At 43.3% G+C, this 18,397-nt stretch overlaps 1 protein-coding gene across 3 annotated transcripts in view; it reads left to right on the top strand.

Annotated features, from left to right (window-relative positions):
• The window catches only part of NNMT (nicotinamide N-methyltransferase), a 53,534-nt gene extending 45,833 nt beyond the window's left edge, over window positions 1-7,701 (top strand). For all 3 annotated transcript variants that reach the window (XM_009187318.4, XM_021926574.2, XM_017948971.3), the window contains one exon: window positions 4,230-7,701. In XM_009187318.4, coding sequence (XP_009185582.1) covers window positions 4,230-4,662 — 433 coding nt within the window. In that variant the 3' untranslated portion in view covers window positions 4,663-7,701. The remainder of the gene's footprint in view (window positions 1-4,229) is intronic.
• Window positions 7,702-18,397: the final 10,696 nt, after the last annotated feature.

The raw sequence follows: 18,397 nt of genomic DNA, 5'->3' as shown, positions 1-18,397 counted from the left end.
TCTGGTTAACTCCTACATATTTATCCTCTATATCTCTGCTTGCCCGACTCCTTTTTGGAGGAGCTTTTCCTGATTCTCTAGGTCAAGGGGAGCTCCCAACATCTCCCCATTAGTGCCACGCTCCTTTCCTTCCTTGCATTTGTCAGTTTTAATTTCCACTTCTGTGAGTGATTACTGGGTTAATGCTTTCTCCTGCCACCCACTCATCTGCAATCTCCATGAGGTTAGAATCTGTTTCTCATTTGTTCATCCTTGTGGCCCCAGTGCCCAGCCTATTTCCTGTAACATAATAGAGGTTTAAAACATATTTGGAAAATACATGAATACCCACATTTTGCTTTTTAGACTCTTCCTTGTAGAATATCATTCACCTGATTCGCGTGTGGGGTGTGGTCTGCATCAAAGGTGCACCAATGATTATTCCTTGCCCGTACAATTCTCACAGTGACCTCCAAGCTTACTTAGCCTTGATTTCCTTGACCTGTTTTGATGGTTCTTTCTCAGGAGAGCCTGCAGGAACTTCTGGGGATGGGGCTTTGGGGGTGTGAGAACAATGAAAAACAGCTTGTCTGGGAGATTCTGATGCACTGCTGGCTTTGCCGAGAGAAGGCAGGAGGAACCGCCTCTAAATCTCAGGATAGTTCACCTGGAATGTGGGAAGACATTCTCAGAAAGGGTTCTTCCCGGGACTCTCCTCTTCATCCTTTCTTGCCTCCCTCCCTCCCTCCCCATACCCCTCAGGCTTTTATAGATGCATATTTACAGGGGACAGGGCTGCCTTGTTTTGCATATTGTTTCATGTGAAAGGGTAGATCTTTAGAACTAAAGAAATGGCCACGCCGCTGTTAGCTTTCCGCAAAACAGCATAGCACTTTCCTGGTGTGTGTTTATTACCTACCCCATGAGCTAAATGTGAGGCAAAGTGGTAATTGGCTGGGTCTCCGGTGAGTCCATTTCCCTGCGTTGCCCTGAGGTGAGGTGTATGCAGGCTTTACACAGCTACCTTGGCAACTGACTTCCCCAATGTTTGCTGTGTGTCCAAGGACAAGCAGGGATCTATGACACTGGGTGTTTCTAGCAAATTTCCCTCTGAAATTGGCACATTCTCTGTGAGCTTTGGAGACTTCACAGTGTGGCTCACAGTTTGGGAACAATTTGCATCATCATCTGACTGGCAAGTTCTGGTTCTGTGGTAACTCAGTGTTTCAAATAGCTTAATACACAATAGGGCACAGAGGTTGGTTCTGCTTCTGATGTAATCAAACACACATTTTCACAATGTTCCCGTTATAGAGGATCATCCCGAAACACATCCCCCAAAACATTATGTTGTCACTACTCTACCTTTTGGTATACACTTTATTATTATTCCTATGTGCAGATAGGTTACTTAAGTTTTTCTGTTCTAGATTAGTTTGCCTTTGAAATGCATGTTTCTCACACACTTCCACAGTGTTAAATCATTTTTTTTTTTTCGTTATTCTTAAAGTGTTCTATCAAATCATCCATGTTGTATCAAGGCTGGGAGGTAGCTTTGTAACTAGTTTCCCACCTTAGAATGACTAACTGTCTGCTTTGTCCAGGACTGCAAGGGAGACTTAGAATATGGGATTTTTCAGGGCTCAAACTAGAAAATCCAAGACAAATCAGGAGGGGTCACCCTGCTACCATTTCTAGCCTTAATAAAGGAGCAGGTAGACCCAACCAAGGATAATTTTTGTTTTCTATGTAGATACCAGTTTAATGGTTGGTAGGAATTCCCTGAAATCAACACCTTGCTAAGCTTATCTCTCTCTCTTTTAATATAACAGTTTATTGAGATATAACTCACATACCGTACAATTAAGGTACCCATTTAAATTGTGAAATTCAGTAGTTTTTAGTATACTTTCAGAGTTGTGCAACCTTCATCACAATCAATTTTACAACATTTTCATAATTTTCAAAAGAAACCCTGTACCCATTAGCAGCCACTCCCATTTCTCTCCAAATCCCTCAGTTCCTGGCAACCACTGGTCTGCTTTCAGTCTCTGTAGCTTTGCCTTTTCTGGACATTTCATATAAATGGAATCATACAATATGTGGCCTTTTGGTTCTGGCTTTCTTCATGTAACCTATGTCTTCAAGGTCCATCCATGTTATAGCATGTGTCAAAATTTCATTTCTTTTTGTTGCCAAAAAATATTCCATTGTATGTGTATATCACATTTTATTTACCTATTCAGAAGTTGACAGTTGCATTGTTTACACCTTTTAGCTATTTATAAACATTCATTACAAGTTTTTGTATGGATATATGTTTTCATTTCTCTTGGGTATATACCTAGACAGATTTCCTGGGTCATGTGGTAACTCTATATTTAACCTTTTAAGGAACTGCCAGACTGTTTTCCAAAGTAGCTGGACTATTTTACATTGTCAGCAACAGTGTATGTAGATTCCATTTTCTGCACATCCTTGCCATCACTTGATATTATCTGTCTTTTTTATTATAGCCATCATAGTGATGTGAAGTGATATCTCATGGTTTTGATTTGCATTTCTCTGATGGCTGACAATGTTGAGCATGTTTTCATATGCTAATTGCTAAGCTTCTTAAATGGAAAATTGTAGCAAGCATAAAGCATGTTTGCAAAGAAGTGATTATATTCACTAGGATTAAGATTTTAAGTGAATATTTAAGATGCCCATGACTACTGTCCACTCTCTCAAATCAAGTTTTATTTAAACCATTGACTTTTCCTCATGACTAGAAATGGTCCCAGTGAAAGTCTCCCTCACTTGCTGGAATGTGGGCCCATCTCTGCTGTCTGTCAAGACTTGATGTCCAAGTGGCCGTCTTCTCCTGGAGTCTGCATCAGATGGTGGAGTGTGCATTTCCAGAGCATGAGACTGGGTCTGCTCCACAATGCTTTGCTAGTTAACTCCTTCCAAGAGCTCAATACCCGGGGGTCACTCCTATTCTTAGTGCTCTGGGGCCTGGGCCCTTAACACACACAGTGTTTCTTCCCCTTTTGTCACTTATCTGATCTGCTACTTCTTTCTCCTTTGTCCATCCCTGCTCTCCAGTCTCTCTTGTGCACTCTGTTTATTGAATTTTGATCATTTGTTTGTTCCTTTCTTCCTCCTGTAACAAATTCAAATAGGATACAAGCCACTCTGTCTCATCTCCTGCTCTTGCCTTCTCTTCTTTCATTCTTTTATTAACTGATTTTTCTCTCGAGAGTCACCATTGGGCCAGGTGTGGTGGTGGCTCATACCTGTAATTCTAACAGTTTGAGAGGCTGAGGCAGGAGGATCACTTGAGGCCAGAAGTTCAAGACCAACCTGGGCAACATAGGGAGACCCTGTCTTTATAAAACAATAAACTAGCCTAGAGTGGTGTTGCATGACTGTAATCCCAGTGCTTTGGGAGACTGAGGTGAGAGGATCCCTTGTGCCCAGGAGTTTGAGGTTGCAGTGAGCTATGATGGCGCCACTGCGCTCCATCCTGTGCAACAGCACAAGACCCTGTTTCTAGAAACAAAACAAAACAAAAACCCCAAAACATGCCATTGATTTGGCAGAAAAGGACAGGGTTCCTTTCTAGGCTACCAAAAACACGATCTCTGTCAGAAAACATACTATCTGCAATATTTTTTGGAATCTAAGAATGGGAAATGTAGCTGTCTTCTCTCTGGGAGTGCCCTGTTCACAGCTGTGGGATAATGATCAATAGTTCCTAAAAAGGTCTATGGATGATCTCACCACTCTTATTGATCAGCAGCTACTGCAAAGATAATGTTACAGCATTTGAAACCCTTTATTATTAATACTTGTTCTGTATGGGTCAAGTAGCCACTACATTACAGTTTAGAAGATGGGACAAGTATAATAATAATTACAAATAAATACTAATAAATGAGCCAGTATAGTATAAGTGAGTGCTATACTAAGCAGGGAAGGAGGAATCATTTCATGGAGGGAAGTCCATGGGAGTGGCAGGCTGCTAGGTATTATCATTTTCACGTACCATTCACTTTATAAAGAGATTTCACGTGGCTCGGGGTAGTATGGTCTCATTCAAATGCCAAAATGGCCCCTCGGTTCTTCTTTCTCTACTTTCCCAATAGAGGAGGCCCTAAGGATACACATCTGGGACAATACGGCCATTTTTAGCCTTGACCCGAGAGATCTGGGTTTCCCATGACTGGAGTGGAAAACAATGTTTGTGGGTTTGTGTTTTTCAGAGTCAAGGGTCCAGAGAAGGAGGAGAAGTTGAGGCAGGCAGTCAAGCAGGTGCTGAAGTGTGACGTGACTCAGAGCCAGCCGCTGGGGGCCGTCCCCTTACCCCTGGCTGACTGCCTGCTTAGCACGCTGTGTCTGGATGCCGCCTGCCCAGACCTCCCCACCTACCGCAGGGCACTCAGGAACCTCGGCAGCCTACTGAAGCCAGGGGGCTTCCTGGTGATCATGGACGCACTGAAGAGCAGCTACTACATGATTGGCGAGCAGAAGTTCTCCAGCCTCCCCCTGGGCCGGGAGGCAGTGGAGGCTGCTGTGAAAGAGGCTGGCTACACGATCGAATGGTTTGAGGTGATCTCACAAAGTTATTCTTCTACCATGGCCAACAACGAAGGACTTTTCTCCCTGGTGGGGAGGAAGCTGAGCAGATCCCTGTGATGCCTGTGACCTCAATTAAAGCAATTCCTTTGACCTGTCCAGTTGACTTCAGTACTTGGTTCTAACTGCCAAGTCATGTGCTGAGTAGAGGCTCAGTGGTTGGGGCCTGATGGTTCATCTAGGACAGGACTGGAGAGGTCAGTCTACAAACAATCCACTGACCACTTGGTGCTGCACACAAATGTTGGTGCTATGGGACCCAAAGATGAGCAACTGGTATTCCAGTCTTCATTGCCTGTGTTTACAAAAGAAGACCTCACTTCCCTAAACATCTAGTTATGGGGGCTCAAGCCCATACCTGCCTACACAGAAGTGTCTGCAGTTATTCACTGTTAGTTTCCTAGGGGGCGCTGCTGTCTCCTTCTTTCCCAAGAATGGGCTTCTCCTGTTCAACTCTTGCCTTCTTCCTGGAGAGTCTACCAAACCCTGGCCTCTGCCGTTGTTCAGGCTGCCCTGTGGGTATAGCTGTTTGCTAGACTCCACTCTGGCCTCAGGGGCCAGAGACTAGCTGTCCAGCATTTCTGTTCATCCCAGCAATCCAAAAAAATTTTTGAGCTACAAAGATCACTCTATTTTCAAATTCAGACTCTGCTACTTACTAGCTGCTTCTCATTAGGCAAGTTACATAACCTTGCAGTGCCTCAGTTTCCTCACCTAAAAATATAAAATGAGATTAAAATAGTCTTTTTATTAAGAGAATTAAAGTGAATTGTGGCCAGGCACGGTGGCTCATGCCTGTAATCCCAGCACTTTGGGTGAGGCAGACAGATTGCTTGAGCTCAGGAGTTCGAGACCAACCTGGGGAACATGCAAAACCCTGCCTGTGCTAAAAATACAAAAAAATTAGCCGGGTGTGGTGGCACATGCCTGTGGTCCCAGCTGTTCAGGAGGCTGAGGTGGGAGGATAGCTTAAGCCCGGGAGGCGGAGGTTGCAATGAGCTGAGATCGCACCACTGCGTTCCAGACAGAGTGAGATGCTGTCTCAAAAAATAAAATAATAAATAAATAAAATGAAGTGAATTGTTACATGTAAAGGACCTAGAATATTGCATGCTGCTTGATAAACATTCAGTAAATGTTAGTTATAATCATTATTATTATACGCATCATCATCAATATTAGTTGCCAAAGCAGCTGAGAAAAGATGGCTTATTCTCCAAGCAGGAGGGGGGATTCCTGTTCTGGGCTGCAGGCACTGGACTCTTTACTGGCATTGCCTTTGGGAGAGGCTGTGATAAAGCTCGGTTTCTATACCACATGCCGCCAATTCCTTTTTGATTTAAGAAATCTCTACCAAACATTTAGCACTCTCCAAGCATCTTTCTTTCATGCACCAGGCACAAGAATGAAAATGAAATCCCAGTGTCAGCTGACTCAACAGCCCTCATCTTCATAGTCCCAGAAACACCCTAAGTGCTTCCAGGTCCTTCCAAGAGCAGTAGTGTACCTGCACCAGCAGTCCCCCCCCCAGAATCCCCCCTGTTGAGGCTCTCCTGCTCAGGCTGTAATGCTGGGGGCCCTGAGCCCAGCCTGAGGATGCTGGAAAGGGGCCAATATGCCCTTTTTTGAGAAAGATACTGCCCGTGCCTAACACTCTGCTTTAGATGCCTCAGAGCCTTACTGGTTTCCTCCCAGAGTGGTAAGAAACACTTTCCCTTTATTCCAGGGATTGGTAAACTTTTCCTGTCAAGGCCCAGATAGTAAATATTTCTGGCTTTGTGGGTTATACAATCTTAATTGCAACTACTCAACTCTGCAGTTGTAGCAGAAGCAGCTATGGACAGTACGTAAACAAATATGCATGTTTCTGTTCCAATAAAACTTTATTTGTAAAAACGGATGGATAGATTAGGTCCAAGGGTTGTAGTTTGTAGACTCCTGATCTAGACCCTTAAGTAGCCTTGTTTGTGCGTGAAGTTTACAGATGATCCCCATTATTTACTTTTATTTTATTTTTTTGAGATGGAGTCTCTCTCTGGAGCCCAGATTGGAGTACAGTGGTGTGAGCTTGGCTCACCGCAACCTCCACATTCCAGGTTCAAGCAATTCTCCTGCCTCAGCCTCCTGAGTAGCTGGGGTTACAGGCATGTGCCATCGTGCCAAGCTAATTTTTATATTTTGTATTTTAGCCACATTGGCCAGGCTGACCTCAAACTCCTGACCTCAAGTGATCTGCCCACCTCAGCCTCCCAAAGCGCTGGGATCACAGGAGTGAGCCACCATACCCGAACCCCAACTTATGTTTGACTTACAATGTTTGGCCTTTGATGGTGCAAATGTTAACATGCATTCAGTAGCAACTGTACTTCACATTTTGAATTTTGATCTTTTATTTTTATTGTTACAAAATTGCTTTGTGTTTGATGATGTTGTCTAGTTTTTGGCTAATGAAAGTGTTCTGAGCATATTTAAGGCAGGCTAGGCTAAACTATGATGTTCGATACATTAGGTGCATTACATTTATTTTGGACTTACGATATTCTCAACTTATGATGGGTTATTGGGATGTTACCTCATCGTCAGCCGAGGACCATCTGTATACATTTTCTCATGAACAGTCTGGTCAGTTTCTACTTATGGGAGCTCAAGGCAAGTCCAAGGGGCTGGATGGAAAATAGGCAGAATATGGTTTCCTCTGTGCTCCATCTCTGCTGTAGCACTCTCTTTCTTGCTCAGTCTCTCAATCAAAACTCCTCCTTCCAAATGGTGTGAACCCGGGAGGCGGAGCTTGCAGTGAGCCAAGATCGCTCCACTGCGCTATAGCCTGGGCCTGGGCGATACAGCGAGACTCCGTCTCAAAAAAAAAAAAAAAAAGAAAGAAATTCCTCCTTCCTCCGCCAGTTTGAAGCATTCAATAGATACAAACAGAAAATCAGAAAACAAAGGCGGTGGGGGATGGCAGATAAAGTGTTACCTACACTAATATTTCTCAGACTGCAAGTTGCATTCATCAATGTATCATAAAATCAATTTGGTGCACCAAATCCATATTTTAAAAACTAATAGAGAATAAAGTAGAAAACAGAATCTCTGATATTAGCACTGCATGTGGTATATTATTTGGGGAAATTTTGTTTCCATTTTACAAATATCTATTTTCACACATGTGCATATTTGTTACTGGATCATGATATAACATGCATTTGTTACTCTAGGTTGTGATTCTTAAAACATTTAAAAGCCACTGGGCTGTTCTCTGGGCTCTGGGACTCCTCTCTGATAACCAACATTTTTCTTTCCCACAGAGATGAAAGCCATAGCCCCTGTTCTTAAAGAACTGCAGGTCATGGGGAGAAATCGACATGCAGACAGTTAAGACACGCAAACAGTTAAGACACAGCGAGACAAGGGCTCTGAGATGCGTAAGCACAGGGTGCTAAGGGGGAGGATGGCAAGAAAGGTGGCATTTGCTCTGGGCCTTGCAGACTGAATAGGGATGTGTTAGGCAACCGAGAGGAAAAGGGCATTCTAGGGAACAACGTGTACAAAGACATGAAATGATTCCTCCTCCTGATAGCAGCCCCCTCACAGGTTTGTTCTCCGACTGGAGCCAGGACCTAAGTAAATATTTGGCTTCTGGTTTTTCATTTGCTTTCCTTGAAATCAAACAGACCGACCAAGTCATGAGCAAACAAGGACTAGGGTCATTCTGGTCCTAACTTGTAAATCTCTTTGACCGCTGACCCAGCTCCGGTTTTGTAAGGTCCCACTTTCTGGGGAAATGTTCAACAGTCCCACTTTAAGCAAACCTTTGTGACGCAGGTAGCTGCAAGTCTCTGTAACATCCTGGGGAAAGAGTGGGGAGAAGAAAGCTATTAAAAAGATGGTTAACCCATTTGGTGTCACGCAGCTCAGTCTTCGTGATTCCCATCATCTGGGTGTCAAAAGTAATAAAAGATGTCCATGGTACGACTTACTAGGCTGAGCTTTAAAAGCTGTAACTGCCCCCTCTGATTTTAGTCTCAGTCAACTCGGAGAATACAAGGTGATCAATAAAGCTTACGGAGGCTCAGAGAACATGGAACAAGCACAGGACTAAGGGAGAGAAAACATGTGTGAATATCAGTTTGACCACTTGATTGTCATTAAGAGCATCATTCCAGCTTTCTCAGGCTTGGGGCCCCTCTGGAAAACAGGGATAATAATCATTTCTCAGGACTGCATTAAGATCAAGTGAGGTATCTGTGAAGACATTTTGTAACCCGTTAAGTGACAAATATTAGATAACTCTGATAGTATTAACCCATTCTAGGACAGCCATTAAGCCACATGTTGCTGCATTCATGAACAGTTCCTTACTGAGAAAATAAATCATTCTACCAAAAAGACATATGCACCCATATGTTCATCACAGCACTACTCACAGTAGCAAGACATGGAATCCAGTAGGCGCCTGTCAATGGTGGATTGGATAAAGGAAATGTGGTACATTTACACCATGGAATACTATATGGCCATAAAAAATGAAATCATTTCCTTTGCACCAACATGGATGCAGCTGGAGGTCATTCTCCTCAGTGTAGTAGCTAGAAACAGAAAGCCAAATACCGCGTGTTCTCACGTATAAGTGTAAGCTAAACATGGGGTCCCCATGGACACAAAGGTGGGAACAATAGACACTGGGATACAAAAGGGGGGACGAGGGAGAGGGGCATAGTTGAAAAGCTACCTATTGGGTACTGTGTTCACTACCTGGGTGACGGGTTCAATCACACCCCAAACCTCAGCATCACATGATCTATCCATGTAACAAACCTGCACACATACCCCCAAATCTAAAATCAAAATTGAAAGTAAGAAAATCTTAACACTGAAAAAACTTTCTTAATGAACTGAGTATGGCCTTCAAAACCTGTCTTGCATATGCTTTCTCTGCAAGTCAGCACCACAGGCACCTTGAATCCAGAGCCTTCTTCATAGTTGCTGATTCATTCAGAAGATATTTCTTGCATCCCTATTACGTGCTAGGCATTGGGCCTGAGCTGAGGATCCTACACTGAAGATGACGCAGTCTCTGGCCTCGTGGGACTTATATCCCAGCAAGGAAGACCAGAAAGAAATGCACTCTGACACAGCCTGAGCAGAAGTGCTAGATTTTTTTTTTTGGTACTCAAGTCAGCCAGTCAGGACCTTTTACCCACCCAAATGAGACAAACCAGGCTTTTCTTACAGCTGTACCTTCTCATGCATAGATCAGCTTCACTCAAAAAAATCTTGAGCTAGGATTATGTGTTTAAGGGAGATTATCACAAAGAAAAACACCGTTGCAAGTGAAGTCACTGAAGCTTTCTGTTTCATGTCTTCCAATGAAAGCAGGGATTTAAACTTTCTGAGTCTAGCCCTCTTGTCTTCCTTGCTGGCCAGTTTCACACTGAAAGGAGATGCTTTCCCCGGCCTTTCAAACGCTTTCCTTGGCCCTCTGATTGCCAGCAGAGGGTGCACATGGCTCTTGTTGAAGCCCTTCCTTCCTGAATTTGACCATTTATACACGAAGGAATTTAAATTGAGTTAAACCTTCCCAAACAAGAAGCTTCTCCGCAGTGTCTCCTTTTTCACACTCTACTTATGAGGCTGCTAGGAAAAAGGTAAGAGGAATTCAGCATATTTTTCTTTAACAAAAAATATGGATAATTATTTTTATGGATACACACATTTAAAAATTTCCCTTTTAGGTCTATACACAAAATGCAAATTTTAATAAACTGTAGAGAGGCTCTTGGCCAGATTAGCATGAGAAATGATAACTATTAGATTATGCAGTTAACTCACCATCACCTTCTATTTGCTGTTTATTCAAAGAAGAGAAAGAAGGTTTTTGTGCTTTTCCAAACCCCAGTCTTTTAATATTTAGAAAATGAAGAAGTCTTTCTATGACTGTAGTTGCCGGCCAAGCCACTATGCTTATCACTTTAATTTGTACTTTAATAGTGTCTGATGAATTCGGGGGAAGGGTTGGGGTTGAATTTCAAACTCTCAACAAATAATTTTGAGTTATTAGACTTCAGTATTGAAAGCTAGAAGTAGTTTCTTTCCTGGTAGGTTATTGTCTCTCTTCGTTACAGAGAAAAGCTTTTGAATGTTTAAACGGAAGAGGAGTTAAAGAATTGTAAACACCAGTTAGGCTGCTCTTTAGAAAGATCGGTAATTGCAACCAGGCGCAGTGGCTCACCCATGTAATCCCAACACTTTGGGAGGCCGAGGCGGGTGGATCATTTGAGGTCAGGAGTTCGAGACCATCCTGACCAACATGGTGAAATCCCATCTCTACTAAAAATACAAAAAAATTAGCTGGGCATGGTGGTGCGTGCCTGTAATCCCAGCTACTTAGGAGGCTGAGGCAGGAAAATTGCTTGAACCCAGGAGACGGAGGTTGTAGTGAGCCAAGATCGTACCATTGTACTCCAGCATGGCAGACAGAGCAAGACTCTGTCTCAAAAAAAAAAAAAAAAAAAAAGCATCAGTAATAGCAAGACCAACTCACTTTGAAGCCTTCCACCTAAACGACTGGTATTCTTCTTAAGAGCAGGGATGTAAACACTTCATTTGCACTAGAAGGAGGAAGAGGTTTCTAGAAAGGGGAGGGTAAGCAGTTAGTTTATTGCTCCTTTACCTCTCAAGCGTCCATTTCTGGCCCCTTCTCACTGCTGCCTAATATTTGTGAAATGCCGTAGAAATCCCAGTTGTTGGCCAGGCATGGTGGCTCAGCACTTAGGGAAGCCAAGGCAGGAGGATCACTTGAATCCAGGAGTTCGAGAGCAGCCTGGGCAACAAAGCAAGACCCTGTCTCTACAAAAATATTTTTAAAAATAAAAAAAAAGAAACCTCATTTGTTTAATGTGACCTTTGCCCTTGCAGCATTTATAATCTTGCTTGTGAGTTAACATTTACAAAATTGCCAATCAAAACCCCTTATTTTATCGGTGAAGAAATGGAGACTCTGAGGGGGCAAGGAGCTTTACTTTTCTGTGCCTTAGTCTACTGTAAAATGAAAAGTTGAATTACATATCTGTGAAGTCCAGTGTTTTATGATTTATGAATTAGAGAACAATACTTGTTAAAATAGAGTTCTAACTAAAGGACCACTTGGGTTAATCCCATCCTTTAAGATTTAAGTGAAATTGGCTCAAACCCTGTCCTTCATACAGCCCATAATTCCTCTTGCCTTGCAGGGAACTGTTGGGGGGCGGTGACTTGTATTTCTCCTGGTGACCCCTGGAGTGGAGCTTCCACTCGGTCTGTGTTCCAGTGTGTGAATCACTCACTCCTAGCATGGGTTGATGCTTCTCTGCAGCACATGACCCCTAACCAGACCCATCCTGATCCCTTCATTTGCTGAAATTCCCCTGGCCCTAGAATATATAAATAGCAGCTTTTGCTAAAGCCTCAAGACAACAGAAGGGGTTTGTGCTTAGGACCCTACCAACTTAAAATACTTGGCACTGTTGCTGTTAATCTCATGGGGAATTCTCAGTGACTCATCTTCTTCAGTTGACCCTGGCCATGCTGCTCTGGCATCTATCCTCCCTTCTGTGGTCCCCAGCCCACTCCTCTTGGGCTGTTTGCCTCCCCTGCTGAATTCCTGTACTCATCTCTTCATTTCACTTGCTTCTTCAAGCTGAGACCACACCTCTGGGGCTTCACTTCCTTGAAGCCTTCAAGGTGTTTTCCTTGAAAGGAACTTCGGTGCCCATATTTAAAATTAGAAAATTATCCCCCTTTACCTAATCAGGGGCTTGGGCTCTGAGCTTGCTAGCCTTCAAGGCAAAGAGGAGAAATATCAGTTACAAGATTCAAGATTCACCATGTTCATCCATGCAAAACAATGCTGTTCAACGCAAGCACGACTTTCCCCTGAAAACTCACTCACAGTTCATGATGATGGGGGCATAGTGTTTGTATCACTCTCTCCTATCTGCCTCTACCGTGTTGTACCTGGCTTCGCCCAATTACTGATTGTAACTTGATGTTTTCCAAGTCTGAATCCTTTAGAAGAGCATTATGAAATCCCGTATGCAAAAAGCATTCATTGAGTGCCAGAAATGAGTCCAAGTGTTACATAAAGAGGAACCCAAGACAGACGTGCTCCCTGACTTCCTGGAGCACACAGTTAAGATGGGCCCAGATAAGCAGGTTGTCAGCTCTAATATGGAATGCCGTGTGGACGCAAAAACACAGGAGAGTCGAGTCTAGTCATGAATGGTTGGCAAAGGTGTCCTGGAGGAGGCGGTGTCTAAAGTGAAGTAAGATTTATCTAAGAAAAAGGGAAGAAAACAAGTTCTAGACAGGGAGAAGAGCATGTATGGGAATGCCCAGAGGTGAGAGGGACGGTACACAGGATTAGTGACCCTCGTAGATGCTGCGGCGCTACACCTGGGCCCCCTTCTTCAGGTCAGCACACCCAGCCCCCAGCTGCTCTGAGTGGAGTGTTACTGCTCACGGCTCACAGCTCACAGCTGCTCCTTCTCAGGAGAACTGCTCTTAGCTCATCAGAGCCACCTCCTCAATAAAGGTACTCAATAAATGCTTTTTGCATACAGGATTTCACGATGTTCTTTAAAGCATTTAAACCTGAAAAACATCAAGTAACAGTAATTGAGCGAAGTCAAGTACGGCACAGTAGAGGCAGGTAGGTGAGAGTGATACACACAGTAAGTTACAGGTCACTGTCCCCTCCCTCACCTATGGCCACGACTGACTGATAGGGGGATTCAAAAGGCTTGTCCCCCTCCTGCACTGGGGGACACTCATCAATGCAGTTTCTGTTTCTGCACCTCTCCCCTTGTGGATTGGGCCAAGATTGGATTTTACCTGAGGCCACATCCCTGATTGGCTCCTTCTCCCTCTCTAACCAGTTCTCCCTAAAGAGCGCTCCCTCAATGAATTACATGTTCCCAAATCCCTGTCTTGGACTCTGCTTCTGTGGAACCCTGACTGAGACTATGACAAAGGAAAAAAGTTGAAATTGAAGTTTGGACCTGTGCGCTGGGTCCAAATTTGAGCCCCGACCGTGAACAGTTTAAGGCTTTACTAACTTAAATTACTACAGTTTTCAGTGAAAATTCTTATGTGATGCATCCATTTAAATTGGATTATTAGGAATACAGTAAATTAAACTTAACTTTGGCTTACTGCAGCCTCCTAAATTGTAAATCAGGATTCCAAGACCCAATAAATCATGACATTCAGGTAAAACCTCAGTCTCTTTACAAAGAGAGAATAGTAATCCATATTCTCTCTGCTTTATCAGTGTACAGCTAGCATAAAACATTTCTCAAGAGATGACTGCGCATGGTGCTACATGCCTGTAGTCCCAGCGGTTTGGAAGGCCGAGGCAGGAGGATCGCTTGAGCCCACAAGTTTGAAACCAGCCCAGGCTGTTAACATGGTGCAACCCCATCTCTAAGAAAAAGAGAGAGGAGAGAGAGGATCTAATGTTCTTTGACCTTCGAGGATATGAGGACAGAAATGCCCTGAATCACAACTTCCAAAATTCCAAATTCTGGAAATGCAAACTCCTCATACCAAGTGAAAAGAGTGCACTCTCTGGTGCTGATTCAGTCTCTTATGAATCTGACTTGCATAAGTGAGTAACCAGACCAGCCACGGATGTAATAAAAAAATTCCGTTTCTTAACCTACAAGACCAGACACTGAAATAAGACACTGATGTTTTCTGAGACTTAACCTGAACTAGCCAAATATTTTCATCCCTCTCTTTAATTTCCTAGAGATCAGGGTGAATGACCTCCCATAGTGGGGCAGGATGGGAGCTGGAACTTGAAGAGTGAGTAGAAAGAACTCCAATAAGACCCACTGGGAGGCAAAGAAGCAGAACGCCTCCCCACAAATGCAAGGTGCTTTTTAGTTCCTTGCTCCCAGGCAGTAAGTATAATCCATGAATTAAAGATAATTAGTGTCCTTTTAGAAAATGCAACTGTAATTGTAGACATTTAAGTGTACTTTGTGCATTTGAGAAGAATTGATTGTTTCACAGTTCAAAAAGGACCCTGCTGGCTGGAGGGCAAACTCAGCACCCTTAGTAACTTTATAATCATTAGAAGAGTGGGGCTTGAGGAAACCTGGATCTCAGGGAACAGTACAGTCCCCATAGTGGAGGATGGAACGTTTTACCTTTAACATAATGGAAAACCCCACTAATTCCTAGGCTAGGGGAGCTAAATGCCCAAGTCTCCTGAGGTGAACTTGTTTGTTTCCCTCTGTTTGGGCTCAGAGGCACCTACTAAGTGTCAGGCACTAAGTACTAGGGAGAGAAACAGTAAATTGGACATACGTGGTCCCTGCCCTTTCCGTTTGTGGTCGATTGCCAAGTGCTAGGGACTGAGTGTTTGTGTCCCTCCAAATTGATATATATTCATAAATTCATAACCCCATCACCTCCCAAAGTCCCCCCTTCTAGCCCCCAATGTGATGGTATTAGGGGGTGGGGACTTTGGGAGGTAACTGGGTTATGAAGGTGGGGCCCACATAAATGGGATTAGTGCCCTTACAAAAGGAGACACAGAAGCTTGCTCTTGTGCTCAGCTCTGTGCCATGTGAGGACATATGGGGAAGAGGGTCATCTGCAAACCAGGAAGAGGACCTTCAACAGGCACCAGATCTGCTGGCACCTTGATCTCAGACTTCCCAGACTCCAGAACTCTAAGAAATAAATCTGTTGTTTAAACCACACAGTCTGTGGTATTGTATTAGAGCAGCTGGAACCGACTACCACAGCAAAGATGGACAATAAAATCAAACAAAACAATTCAGTATGAAAAGGGTCGTATAGAAACACATGTAGGTACGGTTTCCTGGAGAAAGTGAGTTTCAAGCTGAGACCTAGAGGACGAAGAGTTAGCAAGGTGCATGTTACAGGTAAGGGTTGGGAGAGGAGGATCTACATTCCAGACGAAATGCAACAAAGACTTGGGGACAAGAGAGAGCATGGCTCATTTGAAGACATGAAGGAAGTTCCATGTGGCTGGTCTACAGCGTCTAGTGAGGAAATGGCTGGCTACAGGTGGACTAAAGAGAGAAACAAAAGCTGAGTCACAAAGACTGAAACCGTTTGTACTTAATTACAAGCACAATGAAAGGCCTTTGAAGGTGGTTAAGGAAAGATGTAACAAGTTCTGGCCTTGAGAAACAGAGACTTCTATTGTCCTTCAATGGTTTCAGGGAGGGAACCCATAGCTTCTTTGGGTTGCTTATTCTAATGGGTAACTGAAAGAAAATGTTTTTTAAAAAACATTTTGTTGAACTTTTATTTTAGGCTCAGGGGAATATGTGCAGGTTTGTTATTTAGGTAAACCCATGTCACAGAGATTTGTTGTACAGATTATTTCATCACCTAGTAAGCATGTTCGTGCAAGGGATATGATCTTATTCTTTTTTATGGCTGCATAGTATTCCATGGTATATATGTACCACGTTTTCTTTATCCAATTTGTCATTGATGGGCCTTTAGGTTGGTTCCCTGTCTTTGCTATTGTGAGTATTGCTGCAATGAACATTCTCATGCATGTGTCTTTATGTTAGAATGATTTATATTCCTTTGGATATATACTTATTAATGGAATTACTTAGCCTGGTGCCCAATAGTTATTTTTTCTGATGTGCAAGTTTGTTATTTAGGTAAACTCATGTCACAGGGGTTTGTTGTACAGATAATTTTGTTACCCAGGTACTAAGCCTACTACTAAATAGTTGTTTTTTCTGGTATAGTGACTCATGCCTGTAATCCCAGCACTTTGGGAGGCTGAGGCAAGTGGGTCACTTGAGGTCAAGAGTTTGAGACCAGCCTGGCCAACATGGTGAAACCCTATCTCTACTAAAAATACAAAAAGTAGCCCTGTGTGGTGGCACATGCCTGTAATCCCAGCTACTTGGGAGGCTGAGGCAGGAGAATCGCTTGAACCCAGGAGGCGGAGGTTGCAGTGAGCCAAGATCGCACCATTGCACTCAGCCTGGGTGACAAGAGCAAAACTTAGTCTCAAAAGAAAAAAATGTTATTTTTTCTCCCTCCTCCCACCCTCCACCTTCAAGTAGGCCCCAGTGTGTGTTGTTCCTGCCATTGTGTCCATGTGTTCTCATCATTTAACTCCCACTTATAAGTGAGAACATGCGGTATTTGGTTTTCTGTTCTTGTGTTAGTCTGCTAAGGATAATGGTTTCCAGCTCCTTCCATGTTCGTGCAAGGGATATGATCTTATTCTTTTTTTATGGCTGCATAGTATTCCATGGTATATATGTACCATGTTTTCTTTATCCAATTTGTCATTGATGGGCCTTTACGTTGGTTGCCTGTCTTTGCTATTGTGAATATTGCTGCAGTGAACATTCTCATGCATGTGTCTTTATGTTAGAATGATTTATATTCCTTTGGATATATACAGTAATGGAATTTCTGGGTCAAGTGGTATTTCTGTTTTTAGCTCTTTGAGGAATTGCCACACTGCCTTCTACAATGGCTGAACTAATTTACACTCCCACCAACAGTGCATAAGCGTCCCCTTTTCTTTGCAACCTCACCAGCATCTGTTATTTTTTGACTTTTTAGTAATAGCTATTCTGACTGGTGTGAGATGGTATCTCACTGTGGTTTTGACTTGCAATTCTTTAATGATTGATAACATTGAGCTTTTGTTTTTATATGCTTGTTGGCCACATGTCTGTCTTCTTTTGAAAAGTATCTGTTCGTGTCCTGAAAGAAAATGTTTAACATGGACACAGAGAGGGGAGCAACACACACCAGGGCCTGTTGGGGGGTGGGAGGGTGAGGGGATGGAACTTAGAGGACAGGTCAATAGGTGCAGCAAACCACCATGGCACACGTATGGCTACGTAACAAACCTGCACATTCTGCACATGTATCCCATTTTTGTTTTTTAGGAGAAATAAAGAAAAAAAGAAAGAAAATGTTTAGTTTTACATAAGCCTTTTGCTCTCTGGCTACATTTACTCACTCCATACTCCTGCCTGTATGCCTTTGATGACTCTCCGTGGCACATGGGATCAAGTTCAGAACCCTTAGCATGGCGTCCAGGGTCTGTCTCAATGGCCCCACCTACCTCTGCCCCTCACTCTCAGCCCTCATTCATACATGCCTGACACTTAGAGTATGTTCAGTAAATACTTGTTAAATGAAAGAACCATGGGTTGTCTTTGGGCATTTATCTCAGTGGTTGACAAATGTGCCCTGCAGGCCTTCGGGGTTTGCACATGTCACCCCCGTCCTGGATCCACCAGGAAGGTGAATGGTCAAAACCATTGTGTGGAAGGAAGGATTTTCTGTTTACAGATGAAACAAGTAAGGTGTGTACTTAGCCTTGGCAAACAAATTTTTCTACTTGGACCTAACTGCCTGAGGCAGTGGCAGAGACACTGCAGGGCCTTGGTGGAGCCTCCCCAGCAGCAGAGGGGAGGCACCCAGAGGGGACCCAGACCTGGCCTTGGGGTCCTTTGTCAAGTCAACTTAGAAGTCCCTCTGCTGAGAAATCCCTGCCTCTGGCAGAGCTGATAAACCTTCCTCTAGGTTCTTTCCATGTACAATTGTTTCTTGTTACTGTGGTCATTACATTCTATAAAATCATCACAATACTGAATTAGTAAATATGGATCCACTGCTCCTAGGAAAATTGCAGGGTCAGTTTCCTGCAAGCTTCTGGTTAATTTTCATCAACTGACCAATACATAACTTTGTTTTCTGTTTTAAAAACACCTTATTTACTATATAT

This window comes from Papio anubis, chromosome 12, assembly GCF_008728515.1.
Source record: "Papio anubis isolate 15944 chromosome 12, Panubis1.0, whole genome shotgun sequence".
NCBI classification, from domain to species: domain Eukaryota; kingdom Metazoa; phylum Chordata; class Mammalia; order Primates; family Cercopithecidae; genus Papio; species Papio anubis.
The sequence above is the reverse complement of the archived record's forward strand: the minus strand, read 5'-3'. Positions and strand labels throughout refer to the sequence as shown.